Genomic DNA, 15014 nt, shown 5'->3' with positions numbered 1-15014 from the left:
CCACCAAAGTCCTTCGATGCGAGCGCTCTCCGGCAAAGGAAAACTCCTTGCCAAACCGTTACCAACAACCCATCGTTTACGGTTCGGCTGCGGCTGGGCCTTAGGGCTGATCTTGTCTCCCGCTTTCGGTCAACCGAACGGTCGCTCTGCAGCGATAGAATCGTTTACAAAGTCAACCAATCGCCAAGCTTGTTTATTTATTGGGTTTCTATTTTCATCGAGAGTTGCTTACTCAAAAGACTCCGGACTTGGTACTGCGGGTACTATTTTCACGACAACTTTCATCACTGGCGACGCTGGAAAGAATTGAATCGGCAAGAACCAATACCAGGACTCTCCCCTGGAAACGAGGGTGATTGTCCTTGGTGGGGTGAGATGCTGAATTTGTTTTTGACTCCATTGCGCTTCCGGGTGTCTGCCTCCCAGCAGCGGATTCTGATTGTGATTTATTTGACATTTGTAAGACATGGGAATCCCTGCTCTGGAATAACTACTAACAGTGGGTGGAGTGTAAGAAGATTATGTTTGTAACAGGATCTTCTGTCGTGTCCGGAAGGGTGGGGCGTACTCGTTTGCAGCAATATGTAACTTTATTGCTGTTTGCTTGATAAGGTGATTGTCTAAAGGTTTTCACACTTCTACCCAATGGATCAGAGGCAAGAAGAAAATTCTTGTCCAAATTTTTTGAGTTCCTTAGGACTCTATTTGCAAACCAAATCAGCTTCTTCAACAACAAAACGTATTGATACATGATAGCCACACTCGTGGTATGTAAGTGTAAAAATGTCGAGTGAACTACTCTTAATATCGATGCTATTGCAAAACACTTCAGATCGAATGGTGCTCATTTCGAACGAAATGATACACGTGAGGGAGTAAAAATCAAAGGTACTTATCGACCATTCGATCGCTTTGTTCAATGGAAACTCGACCAGCTGGAAGTGATAGGATAAAAGGCTCGCCGAGTGTCAACTCTATCGACGGCAAATATCTGTCACCAGCATCATGGCGTAATAAATCAAATGAATGAGTTTCTGTGCATACAAACCGAATTTTTTACTGTATTTTTTATTAATGTACACATAAAGCTTCTGATATGTTAATAATTTGCATCGCTGTGTTTGCACGAACCATGTGTGAATAACCTCAACTGAAGTATTTGTTTCAAAATGTTGTCATTGAATAAAATCATGTTGCCAAAAATAACTTATGAATTTCTATGACACAAAAATGTAGAGAACGAGATTTTGATTGTAAGGTTTGAACATAAAGACACATTATGAAAGGCCATTCCTGTACAAATAGTCTTTAAATTATTTAAAGTCGTTTGATCCTTCTGATATCTTAAATGAGATCACCATTTCCGATGGAAACAACATCGTTCCAACTATCTTCCGCCGAGATCTTTACCCACGATAAATCAAACTCTCAAGCACATCATACGATCGAATGGAAATCAACCTCTGCATTCGCAAGAAGGAATCCAAGAAGGGGACATATTGCCGCTCATCTTTACGATAATGGCACCCACCCACCCCCTAAAGACGTCCGACTCGTTGTTTGTTTTCGCCATAAGCCATAAGAATCATGTGAAATTACTCGGATGAAAACTCTCAACAATGGAAGAAAGGATCGGAATTTGTTCGACGTGTTTTTGTTTTCTGCTGCCATTCTGCGCCAAGGACTCTCCAAGATGGAAACACTTTTGAAGAAACATACCGGATGCTATCGTCTTAGATTATGGGTGTGTATGTGTTTTTTAAAGGTTGTTTCGTTTGCATGTTGCCCGGTCTGTCTGTAGTTTATGGTTATTGTCATTGGAAATGGTTTTCCTCGGCTTGCGTGCGGAAGATGCTGCGTGTGGATGGTAATGTTGAACACTTGCAATTGAACCTACAGCTCGTATAGAAGCATTCCTTGACACAGCAGAGGAAAACGTGCGTCCGGAAAAGCTGTGCCTTGCCCTCCCGGTACGGTACGTCGCTGCGCATGCTCCTGTAACGGCCATATGAGATCCACCCCAATCCGCGCGTTCACGAACATTCCACCGGAGAGCTGGGAAACCTCACGGAACGATTACGGAAATGAGTGCTCGAAGTTTAAGACACGCCGCGTTCGGCCAAGCATTGTGTGTTGTCCTTTCGCCGGAGGAATGCTGCAATTATTCCATTCGGGAAACGGTTGTCTGAAGAATGCTCGTTACGTACATCTGTGCCGGGAGAGGACACCGGCACTCTCAGAGGCGTTCGGCAGAGTTCACGGAAGTCCGTGAACCGTAAAGAGGATGCTTCCGGAAGGGGATAAAGAGGATTTAACCAAGGTTCATTCATAACTTCCATACCGAACGCTGGGGGAGAACAAACACTGCAGTATCGGATACCAAAAAAGGGGAATACGTTTTCTCTCTCCCTTTATACGCTACGAAAGAGATTGGTACATCACCTTACTCTAGTACAGCGGAATCATATGGTCTGGTAAGGAGTTGGATGAGTTTATAAGAGTACGAGAAGAGAACTCTTAGTATTTTGTTATAGAGAAAGGCGCAGTAATGGAATAGATGGAACTGACGCACCTCGAAAAGGGAAATTCTGCAACGTACGCACACTCCCGTAGGTCCTTTACCGGCATTCCCGTTTTTCATGGTCACATGATAACATGCTGGCAATAAGGATGATGATGATGATGACTATCCTGTGATGGAGTTGCCGCTCAATGTCATTGGAGATTCAATTTCTCTGGTGTAGAAATTTCTCTTCAGCACCTAACCTGCTTTAGTAACATTTTGAAGGCTAGTTTTACATCTCTAAGAATTAGCCAAACCTTGCGGAAACTCCAATTTGGATTCCAAAAATTACATCTTCCCTACCGGTTCTATGGGTTTCCAAATTCATTCTGCCACATTACAAAAAAAAACCACATTCATCCATCGTTTTCTTCACTTTCCTTGGCATTTTCTCTGTCCGCCTCTGTTGTGTCTGGTAGTCTATTTCGCTGCGTGTTTATTTGTTCCCCACGACTTCGCTCTGATTGTGTCTGGCACGAAGGCACGACGTGACGAATCGTTCTATCGCCATCCACTTGCACTTGCTTCTTTGCTGGTAAAATTATGCAGACACCTTCCCCAAACCGCTCCGCACAAGCAGCTTTCGGCAGAACCGTGCGAGAAAGTTTTCGGAAAACTCCAGTCTTCACCAGTCTACGGTCTCGGTGGTGCAATGATCTCGCGCGGATCCCAAATTATGCAGCTGCATAGTCGTGCGCGAGCGAGGAAGATAACTCCCAATTTGAGGCGGAACAACGGAATGGCACGAGCGAGATAGAACGAGGTAAAGGAAAAAGTACATGCCGAAAGTGAATCGTTCTAGAGGGTTTTCACGGGGAAGGAAGGAATAGATGGAAAAAGCAGCACTATGCAAAGCACGAACCGGCAACGATAATGAGCCAGACGCCGGCATGTTTCAGCATGAAATTTGGCTGGACACCCGCTTTGGGTACAAACCCGGAAAGGGCATCCCAAACCCGGGAACCGATGGGTGGGAAAATTATTTTTTGTCTCGAATGTTTTTCGGGAACGTTTATTTATCCTTCCACTTCACACCTCCTGCCTGGGATGCCATTGGAGTGTGTTTGTGTGTGTGTTGGATTTTTTCCTGAACCACCATTTCCAGCGCATTTATCCTTCATCCTTCATGGCCATCGACCCTTGCGCCGGTCAAGGAAATAATTTAATTCATTCGACTTTGAAATAACACACCACTCAGCGCGAGTCGCAGACGCTGCAAGGAAGGACTTTTCCGAGCCGCAAAAGTTGCCGTAATGCTAAAGTGGCCACCAACAGGCAGTTGCGAAAGTGTTAGTGAGTGAACGAATTGTTTCCTGCAAATGGCGGGAAGGAGGACGTTGGAGGGGTGTGTCATTAATGCATGGAATTTATGCAAATGCTTCTCATGGCTGGTAACAAATGTGGAAGTGGGAAAGCTTCAGGGAACGCTGCTCAAGGTCTGGAAAAGTTGTTTCGGCAAGGACTGCTCTCGGGATGTGTTTGATCGCAAAGGTATATCAGACATAAAATGGAAAAAACGAAGTTATCTAGCTGAACTATTCTTCCTTTTTTGTGGTGATGTACTTGGGTTTTGGAAGTCAAAAGGGTTCCCTTTACATGGGTTAATCCATCACCATAAGTAAGTGGCAACAGTTTTGTCCAGAGAAACATTAGAACTTTTGCTTCAAAAAGGATGATGGGATCGGCATGTGTGGTTTTATTGATTCCTTTTTTTTCATCTCCCTGGATGGACGTAACTTCACTCCACATTGGTCTACGTATAATTTGAATCTAAAAGATGATCTCCCAGAGCCTGTTAATTCTAAAAATAAACGACTAACGCATAACAGCTGTGGAGCTTTTAGAAACCACCCGGGAGATCTGGTTTTGTGGGGGGAGGGGCAACACTGTTGGATGGTTCGTGCGATAAGACGAATTAAAGGATGAGCTTTTTTGGGGTTTTGTTTTATTTTTTGTTTCTTCGTTGCGAATGTATGCAAAACCACGCAGAACGAGGTAGGTTATGGTCTTTATGGGTTTCAATTAGGGTAAAGGGTGAGAACAGCACTTTTAAGCTGATTAATTAACTGATAGCGAACGGAGACGGAAAAGGAACGGGCGCCGAATGGAGCGCGAGTGTTTTGGGCATGGAACTGTGGGTTGTTTTCTTTCCGCTTCGCTTCTCTCGGGTCGATTCTCTGGGGAGAATTATAATTTGACGAAAAAAAAAGAAGAAAAACTTTGATGGCAAAACCATGCGGACGATAAACTACCTTACGAATACCAACAAACTGGCCAATGGAATCGGCAGGTGACAAATTGAATTTAATCTTTCCCGCACCTGGACTTTTCCGCCCGCTTTTGCGTTCTGCAGTGAATTATTATTTTGCGCTACCCGGTTTCGTATCCTTTTTATGGTTGTAAAATTTCTGTCGAGAAAGTTTACTACGGAAACTTTTGGTTACGGAACGAAAACCCGAAATGGCGATGGTTTGGGGGCGAGGTGATAAATGTTACCTCATTTACATAGCGGTTATGTTCTGTGGTTGGTGCGAGGTGCTTTCAAACTCTGCAGCAGTGTCAAGTTTTCCGCTGCGTTTCAGTACGATTGGTGTTTTTCAGGAAAAAAAAACAGTTTATTTTGCAGAATTTTAAAGGCGAGGAATTTTCACACGTTGCACGTTCATTAAAATGATATCCCATTTGATTCGTCATGAAGAATTAAAATTTAAATTGAAAACGATAGGCGATGGGTAGGTACTAAAGTATGAACATTGAATTTACATTCCCTTTTTCCTGTGTTGTTCCGTCTATTGTTTAACATATGAATGTTTATTCACCCCGAACAACGCTCGTACTGTTCATTTGTTTCGGTGAATGACAGGAATTTTGACGGACAGTTCCCGACAGTTCTCTGCCCGTACTCCAATACTCCATGAATTTTCCGGAAACGCCAGATTGCTGGTTGTCGCCTCTCAAACAGTCGTCTACAATTTTCCAGACCATCCGAACCGTTCCTACCACCATCCATCGCTTTGAAATGTTCACCACCGGTTTCCGTTTTTGATTAGCCATAACCCCTGGACCGAAAATACTTCCCCCCTCCGTTGGCTATGGTTTTCCCCAGCGGATCCCGTTTCATCCTTCCTTTGATTATTCTTCCTTTCCAGTCTAAACTTTTATGTTTTTCCGCATCCAAGCGTACTCGGCAAGGGTCGGGGCCAGCACCAACGCTGTCTCGCTTCCGTCGTAAATCATTTCATATTGTTTGAAGAGCGATCGACACGCCGTTCCCGTTGCTTGCTGTATTCATCCCGTTTTTGCCTCTTTCCGGTGGTTTGCAAAACAAAAAACTGAACTTGTTGGTTAGAGTGAAAAACAAAACTTAAATTTAAGAAAAAATAAACAATCAACCATATCCGTAACGCATGCACGCGTGTTGGTCGCAACAACAAAAAAGGGACGATAAATGCTAAACAAACTTTTGGGGTCGCCGGTGGGATTTTCCCTCCATGAGGTGTGAAGGACGAGCGCCGGAAACCGGAAATGAGCACCAGCAAAGTTCAGTTTCCCGCCAGACCCCGTCTGCTGCACCTACACACGCGTTGCGCTTCATCGTCTCGGGAAAAACAAATTTCCCTACGATCATGCTTCAATGAGAAGCTTCAATGGGTCGATGGCGTTGCGAGGCCTTTTTTTCAAGATAAAATAGGGAAGAGTTTGCCGTTCGGAAGGACAACGAAGGGTGCACAGGGAGATGGTTTATAAAAGCGGAAAACCTTTCAAACGGAACGGACTTTAAAACCTGGAAAACCCAAAAAACTCCATCATTTTCCAAGCCTGTTGGTGGAGGAAAAAAATGATGATCCCTTGCGGCCATCATTCTACCAACGGACGATCGGTGACGGGTTCGTCCTTCTACATATATTGAATAGCCTACACTAAACGCTCGGCAAACGCCAGCACCATCATGTGTGAGTCGGGCTTTATGCATCAAAAATTCTTCCACCATCCACTCCGCCGATGGCAGTACTTTGATGGATGGAAAATGATATGCTTCAGCATGTTTTCGGATGTGGTTCATCTGCATTCAAACACACAAACACACACGCATCTGTCCCTCCAAAGCTGCCCTTAAGCACGAGCACAAACCGCAGACAGATTTGGCACTTTTCCTCCAACGACGACCGACCGACTCCAAACACCGTCAGGGAAAATATTTTCTGAATATTCAGAAAACCTGCCTTCAAAACCGCTGCCTCTTTTGTGTCTGTTTGTGTGCGGACACTTCTCTTCCTGTCTGTGCCTGTGTAAGTAAATCAATTTGCATTCTTTATCAGTGTTTCCGGCCCTTTTCCTTTCCCGCTACCCTGTGCCCGTGTTAACCCGGAGCTCGCACTTATCGGACTGCGAACAGGAATCGTCCCGTAGGAAACGTAGTGCGTTACAATTTCGACCCGCCTTCTCCACGCCCGTGTGGGGAATCATCGAATGGAAATGTCCTTCGGGGGAAAATGGTGGGCCGGAATTGAATTCACACACATTATAATGAATATTGATGGAGCACCGAGGCTGGCACCGAGGAGAACGACGACAACATTCGGTGTTTGTGGCAGGTGGTAGGTTTAGTTGAAATTGAAAATGTGCAACCATGGAAAAGGTCTGATTGGAAGCAACCGAAATCTTCTTTCGGTTTCCAACGAGGGTTAACCGGGCCATTGAGATGAGTATGGTTACTATCGTTGGGTGTAATGTTGGTAAGCTTGAATGCTAAGAGAAGTCGAGATTGAAACTGTTCCAATCAGGGACCAGGAGAGCAACATTTAATTGCAAAACAATTGGTTTAAAATTATCTTTGGCAAACATCCAGCATACTGTGTGAGACTAATTAAATTTTAATTTGGTTTCCAAGCAAAAATCAAATTTATCCATGGTCAAACTGTGTCACTTTACAATTTATTGACCATTTATTAAAAATTCCATACATTTTCTTTATGTGCTGCTAAAATGTGGTTACAGTAAAATAATATGTTCTATTCTGTGTGACAAAATAAGCAATAAACGGCCGAAAACGAACACACCATTTTCGCTTACATTTCACTAGGATTATACGACCCTCCGACCACATCCGGCGACGCCGTATTCAATCCACACCAAAGAGGAAAAACATAAACCCAGCCGAGGAAGGAAGCAAAGGGTGACACGTGCTCGAGGGCCGTCAACCGTCTGCCTCACGGTACTTCAGTGCAACGCAACATTCCAAAATCTGCAACTCATATCGTCACCATCCCAATAAGTGGGTGGCCAGCACCAACACCACTACGCGGGAAGGGAGGGCGAAGAAAAAAACCCCATCAACATCAGCCCTTGTATGTCGTCGATTTGATGGTAGACGGTGGTAGCACGTGAAGCATACATATGCGCGCATATTAACGCGACAAATCGTGGCAATGAATTTTTTCGTCCCTTCGATGGGAAAGCGCTTGTTCGCTCGCGTTGACTTTTCCGCACATTGGCGCAATGTGTAACGAGCTCATATTGCAACATTGCGCGACTCGTAAGGGTCGCGTACTTCGGGAAAGTGGGACGAATTCCGGGAGCGGGTTCAGGATGTTGCCGTTCGTTACGATCAAAGGGCGACTGGCTGGCGCGTCTGGCGAAGAGGAACCACTTCATGGGGTTGTTTCGATTTATGTTTTTTTCCCCCGGATGTGCAAGTGTTTTCGTGCACTGTTGGCTGGTGGAAACAATGTATAGCAGCACGGGAATAACAATTCACAAATTGTTGTAATATAAATAGCATGTAAATAAAAGTATTTATATCTTTTAAATTTAAATAAAAATTTTGAAAAATTGCTATGAATTTTGTATTAAATCAGTTTGCTGGGTGTGATTTAATTGGCTATTTTTTCGTAAACTTTGGTTCCGTCAAATGATAAAATCATTTAACTTATTTATATTTCATGGAGAATAATTCCATAACTCACGATTTGAAAAAAACTCGTTTGCAAACTTAATCAATTTTCATAAGACTGAGACTGTCCGATTGAAAAATTAATTTCCTCTCCCATTGTGCCGAAAGGACATCGTCATCAGTTTTGGATACGGCCCGATGCCACCATCTCCCCTCTACCCGGTCAAAATGTGCTTTGATTAGCCACCGTGACGACAGTCATTAGAGACATTTATCTGCGGCCCTGCGATGGACAGTTTTTCCCCCTTCCCAGCGAGAACGAGGACAACGCCGCCAGTGAAGCTGACGTTGATGGTCTCTGGAGGACCGAAATATTATCGGCTCTTGAGACGACCGCCGGCCGGAGGATTCGACAGGAAGGGAGTCAACTTATCGAATGTGTTTGTCTGTAACAAAAACCATCAATTATAAAACCGACGTCGTGTGTCGTATGCCCTTATGGTGGCTGGTTTTGTGTGTCCTTCCTCTGGATGTGGGTTAAAAAAAGCAAATCGTTTAAATGAAAGAAGGAGGTATATTTTATGGATGCTTTGTGGTCGATCTTTTACCTCCAGAATCCGTTCCACCAAATCCCACCCCGTTTTGGCATGATATTGTTATTAGCTGGGATTTTGGGGAATAGCAAAGGAAAGGAATGGTTGTGAAAAGCGGGAGGACGAAATCAAAACTCAGACTTATCGATTACGGCTCTCGCTAACGCTTATCCTTTCCCGAAAAAGCCGTTGTTCCGGTAGAAGCCCATTAGCCGCCCAACGGAACGAAACCCGGGTGCAACTGCAGCCAGACGATGCTAGCGAAGGATTTTCGTGAGCAGCAAAACATAGTAATTTTCCACTGGCAAACTGGCGGGAGCATGCAGCTGGCAACCCCACCATCCGCCTAATGATACCGTTGGCTAATTTCTTTTTCACACGAAACAAACATGTGAGCTCGGCGGGGCAGGGAATACCGATGAAGCTTTAGAATGGCAGCTCGTAAGCCTCGTAAGGATTATTTCACAGAAAGAAAAAGAAACCGAATGGAAGACACGAACCCTGGAGGTTCTATGGTACCCTGAAGTCCTTCGTATTATTTCGCCGGCATAGAGAAACAGTAGAAAACAGTGAGCGAAAGGCAACGAGCGGATCGAACTCCCTGATGATAGCTTGCCGTGCAATCGCACGGTAAATTGATGTCCAACTTTAATGGGAGTGTCAGTTCTTTCGGCAAAAGTTTTCCCACCCAAAAGGGTGCAGAATGCACACTTATGTCAAACGGGAAAGGATACCCTCGCTTCCCATGCTTGCACTGGTATCGTTCTGCAGCTGAAGTGCATCCTTGCAGCACGAAAAACATCGTTCATCGTGTGTTTGTGTTTTTATCGATGTGCTGCATCTTTCCATTAGTAAAATATAGACGTCCAGCGGAATCGGGAATAGGGCGTGTGGGGATAAAATGCTGTTGTGATTTTTCGGAAAATAATTGTCATTGGTCCGGCTGGTCCTTGGATTTCGGCTCGGAATTGCCATGGACCAGATAAACGACATCGCTATCGACGTCGGAATGATAAATTGATCTGGTCCGAGGGGAACAAAAATACAACAGGGTCCCACTAGTGCGGGCAGGAAAAAGTTCCAACTGCCCGGAGGATGCTCCGTGAAGTAATTTGTGGGATATGGATTAAATAGTGGATAAGGTTGAGTGCTTTACGTTTATTGACTGGCCATGCATTGCCTCCAAAACTTAAATATTATTTTTGAATCTTAAAGCATGATATTTGAGGAGTATTAGTTTAAAAATGCGGTGAGGTCATTCTGAGTAAACTTATGCAAAATTCCATACAGAAAGTAAACAACTTATTGAAAAAGGTAAAAAACGTCTGTCTGGGTCGAGAACATATCAACATTAAAAACGACGCTAGCAACCTGTGAAGAAGTGCCCTCGACAATTTACGCCAAAGTGTTCGCACTTTACTTTATAGATTTATGTTTAAATAGTAACTTCGCTATGCTCTATAATTTGGATAGAAAATGAAAAATACTGTGGTATTTGATGTTTGGTTAGGTATACATGAATACCTTCAATTTTCAAGCAAAAGATGAGAACTGTCATTAATAAAGACGCATAAACTAAGAATGGCCACAAGACTTACAAGACCAACATGACCATAAGAGGTATTCTATTATTTGATCATTTTTATTTTCTAAACAAAATAAATTAAAATGGCTTATGTGATTGTGTGAAGGATCGTGAAACCAATACAAATCGCACTGAAAATACTTACTCTGTTTTTAGTCCATTGTGTATCGAGTCTGCCTTTGCCATCGCTACCACTCAGCGCCGCCCGAGGTTGGCAGAGGAAACTGTCCGGGAAAAACCGTCCTGCACCAGATGCTGCCTGCTGACGAGAATTTCCACCGTTTCGAGCACCCGCAGAGCAGCCGCGAAAGTGTCTCACCGAGACGGAGACGGTAATCTGAAATCGGTTACAAGGAAAGAAAAATGTGAATTTGTCGTATCCCTGAGGAAAAGTTTAAATCTCTTGTAAGCAAATCGTTGTGACAAACCGGAAAAATAGAAATGTATAAGTGAAGTTGATGTCAGACGAATTTGTTACTTCTAATTTTCCTCCATTTACAAGAGAAGGAAACCGATACGAAGGATCAAAGAATTATCCTATCTCAACCCCCGGGGTGCTGGGAACAACCGACGGCAAAACCCATTTAGCCAATTTTCCCAAACAAATGGTACCATCGCTTCGGGCTCGTCGCACCGACCGGTAGGACATTAACATTTGATTGATGTCTCCACCGTTATTGTTGGGAAAACATTCTTTCTTTTCCGCCCTCTCCACGTCACCTTTTCTATTCAATCGTAGGATCGAATGTCGCTTTGGTTGAAAGCGGATGGACTCGCGAGCGCGCACACTGTCAATTCGTCTCGTCTCTCGACTGTACCCATTTTTGTTTGCATTTCCAGTTCAGATCACTTGAATTTGCCTGCCGTTGATGATGATGGACAGGAGGTTGGCATGATTGGCACCACTACATACACACACACGCAAGCACACACTTGCGGTAGCGGTTAACGCAAAGTGATCCTGCTTTCGTCCTTCTCATCGACCCCGACTTTCCCACTTGCAGCCACATTTTATAACGTGATTTACGCGTTTCCTCCAACCCATCGACGACACACAGGCATCTGCTGGGTTCGTATATATATATTTTTTTGAAGTAAATTTGTCAACCACGAGACTCCTCCGGGGCAATAAAAGTGATTGCATTCGCTCTGCCGGTTCACCGGCAAAAACCGGTGTGCGTTTCAATTGAACTGATTTTCCAGCCGTTCGCCACATTTCCACTGGGATGGGCGACTCGCGGGAACGGTTGGGTCTGTAACGTTCTTTACCACATCTGCTCGTTTTTTTTTTGTGCCGTTCAACCCGCGGGCGAGAGTGGAAAACTGCTGAATGACATGTCAATAACGTTAACCGGCGAGTGCGTGCAACGAATCAGCGGTAAGTGAATTGCGGGCGAACCCGGTTGGAGCTAATTAATGTTGGAAATTTTATTTCCAGTTTAATGTTTCCCGATGGGTTTTTAATCGGTGCCAAACGATACAGTCTTTAAACGATCGCAATTTGATTCCATTGCATGAAAAACCCTACTTAAAGATGCAAGAATTTCCCGGCCACTCCGATAGAAGAAAAAGTTGTCCCGATGTTCGACTCACCATCTTTCGTTCAGCTAACTCTTAACCAAAGGAAACAAGATTATCTTGATGAAAACGGGATGATAGCTTCTCAAGATGGAGGATAGTTTAAGAGAGTTTCGTTAGCTCACTTTTGCAGCGTACCGCCTGAGATTAACCGAAGGGATAGGTTGACGAAAGCTGTCTACGGAGTGTGTGTACGGAAGTCGGAGCTAGTTTTTGTAGCCGGTCCTAGTTCACTGTTCATTTTTCCCTACACACACACACAGAAGGAACACCAGAAACACTCGACGTACGCCCGCAAAAACGATTTCGGTTAAACAAAGTGCCCTTGTGTATCAACCGCTGGATTGCGCTCCATTAAAACCGGGTGGAAGCGAAAGCGCAATTTCCTTCGGACGCGAGCTTCGTCGTTAGATTTAATCGGACAAACTGCCACCCAGGGAGCGATGTGACAAGTCGAGGGAACGTAAGCAGAAAAGAGAAGAAAAAAAACAACCCATGGGAAAGAAAAGGAATAAAAAACAACCCATAGGAACGAAAAATAGTAAAGCCAATGTGGATAGATAACCGGGGGAAAAAAGCAACTCGCGCGCGAAAGGGTGGACTGATAGAAAAATCTACTCATGAGTGTGTTGTCTCAAGCGAGGGATCACTGGGGATCTATGACAACGGGCTAACACTCCTTCCGCCATGGGTTATCCGAGCACGTTCTTCCGTATGCAAGCCGGCGAAACGGCGGTCTGACTAAAGCTGATCACGAGCACCGAGATAAGCCGAGCAAAAGACTATCCGAAGCGGACGGAAGACAATTATAGTGGTTTAAGTATTTTATTTTCTGTTTGCACTGTTAAGATCGTTGTTTGTTGTCCGATAACACATATAGATATATTTTTCTTGAACGTTAATTAAAAGAAAGAATGGAAAACACTTTGGCTAACACGTTCATGATTGCTAGGTAGTGAACAAAGTGTATACCACACTGTATCGCCAACCGTTGCTGACGTCTCTTACCCCAGCGCGAACCACTTGGTCTCTAGCTAAACGATGCAAATCGCTGCTGGAAAGAAAACGGATGGTCTTTGTTTGCCGGGTGCAATTTAATCTGTTGACTTGGGCAGAGGGAGGCGGGTGTGGGATACAATTTCCGCCCAATCTGCTATTGTTTTCCCGTCACCATCCAATCTTGAGAAAATGGCCCCTTGAAGGTGGAACTCGCGTTAGCGTTCGCGACCAGCACCAAAAACCCGCCAACCGGTGTTGGTTGTTAATTGTTTTCCGAGTGGCGCGCGAAAAGGCGTTTTTCAATTGGATGGATTTCGGCGGTCAAAATGTGTACGCCCCAATTCATTTTCAGGAAAACCCTTTTTTAACAGTACCTTAGAGCAAGTTTAACAGCGGAAGGGATACAGAGTTGAGAGGAACCGGTGGAATGCTCCGTTGATGGCTATCGAGTTTCTGTATCGCCGAGTGTCTGCATCCGATAAAAGCAGCGTGGTGTAATTGCAACCCAGTGCGATTCGATACGGGTAAGGTTCGCAGAAATTCTATTTTCATCCTGCAACAATCCGGCAGAGAGGGAACAATTTGATAGCTGGAGGCGAGCAGGTTGCGGTACTTGGAAAATTGAAACGTAATCTACGTCGCTACGTGCAACCGAACCGACTCTACAACTCAACTCAACGTTCCATTCTGCCAAATGAAAACACTTGTAATGCGGAGAAGTGGTTGGCATGGTTGATGATTTTACTGGGAAATTTTACTAGAACTGATGGAAATGGCAATAAGTCGGGGAAAACTCTTGACCTAATTTTGATATTATTAAATGATGAAGAGCATATCAGGGTTGGAGAAGAGCTTATAAATAAACAACACTTGTCAAAAACAGTTCCATGTAAGAATGTAAATCATGTGTTCGTATGAAAAGATTGTTAGAAAACACAACTTAAATCTTTAAAGACCCAAAAACCATCGATCGAGCGATGGGAATGACAGAAGTGAACTCTGTGTCAGATTCCAGGTTCTATTGGAAGAACCTATCGACCGACGGCTGGACGGAACCGGAAACGAAACGGTAAATAAATCAATTTCAAATTTATCTCACCACGTTCGACCAAAGAAGCGCACTGTTGTTGTCCTTCCTACGTACGCGTTATGCCTTTTCCTTTCAGGATACTTTTTGCAACATTCCCCCAAAGGCCTGTTCTTCTACGCCTATTTCTGTCAGATTTCCTGAATTGAGTGTCCTTGAACGAAATGTGAACATCATTTCCGCAACAACTTCTGGGACATCTTTGGAAGCAGCGACGATACTCTGAAGCGAATAATGTCATCAGAAGTCCTCGAACTCGAACGCGGAGGGGAATTAGTTGTATTTCTTACCTCATCCTGCCATATTTCATATTTAGACTCCCACCGTGAGGCATTGTTGAACAAACGTCATGTTCTAGCATTTTCATTCGCTTTTCCCATCGCAGCGTATTTCCCGTATCCTGCGTCCTCGATTTTGGCAATTTGTAGCGGTAAAATCTAAGAAAATTGTTAAGTGCTCTTCATTCCATTCAACTTGTTAGGGTTTCCCGACATGGGACGATATCAAACGAGCGCCGGAATGCGGAAACGAGAAGGTATGGGGATGACGTTGGTACGATTCGGTCTCATGCGGTAGCACAGAGATAGACAGAAAAATCCTCGAAGCAAAGCCGTGGTTCTGAATTGAATGTTTCCCGCTTGGCCGACCCAAAACGCCGACCGTTTTCCTTTTCAAGGCCACCGAGGTGGAAAATATTCTTCCAAAAGCTGTGTGCC

At 44.3% G+C, this 15014-nt stretch overlaps 1 protein-coding gene across 1 annotated transcript in view; it reads right to left on the bottom strand.

Moving 5' to 3' along the window:
* Positions 1 to 10820, bottom strand: part of LOC131293382 (nascent polypeptide-associated complex subunit alpha, muscle-specific form) — a 92828-nt gene extending 82008 nt beyond the window's left edge. Inside the window, exon 1 of the mRNA XM_058321461.1 lies at positions 10780 to 10820. Coding sequence (XP_058177444.1) covers positions 10780 to 10820 — 41 coding nt within the window. The remainder of the gene's footprint in view (positions 1 to 10779) is intronic.
* Positions 10821 to 15014: the final 4194 nt, after the last annotated feature.

The sequence above is a fragment of the Anopheles ziemanni genome, chromosome 2 (genome assembly GCF_943734765.1).
Source record: "Anopheles ziemanni chromosome 2, idAnoZiCoDA_A2_x.2, whole genome shotgun sequence".
NCBI classification, from domain to species: domain Eukaryota; kingdom Metazoa; phylum Arthropoda; class Insecta; order Diptera; family Culicidae; genus Anopheles; species Anopheles ziemanni.
The sequence above is the reverse complement of the archived record's forward strand: the minus strand, read 5'-3'. Positions and strand labels throughout refer to the sequence as shown.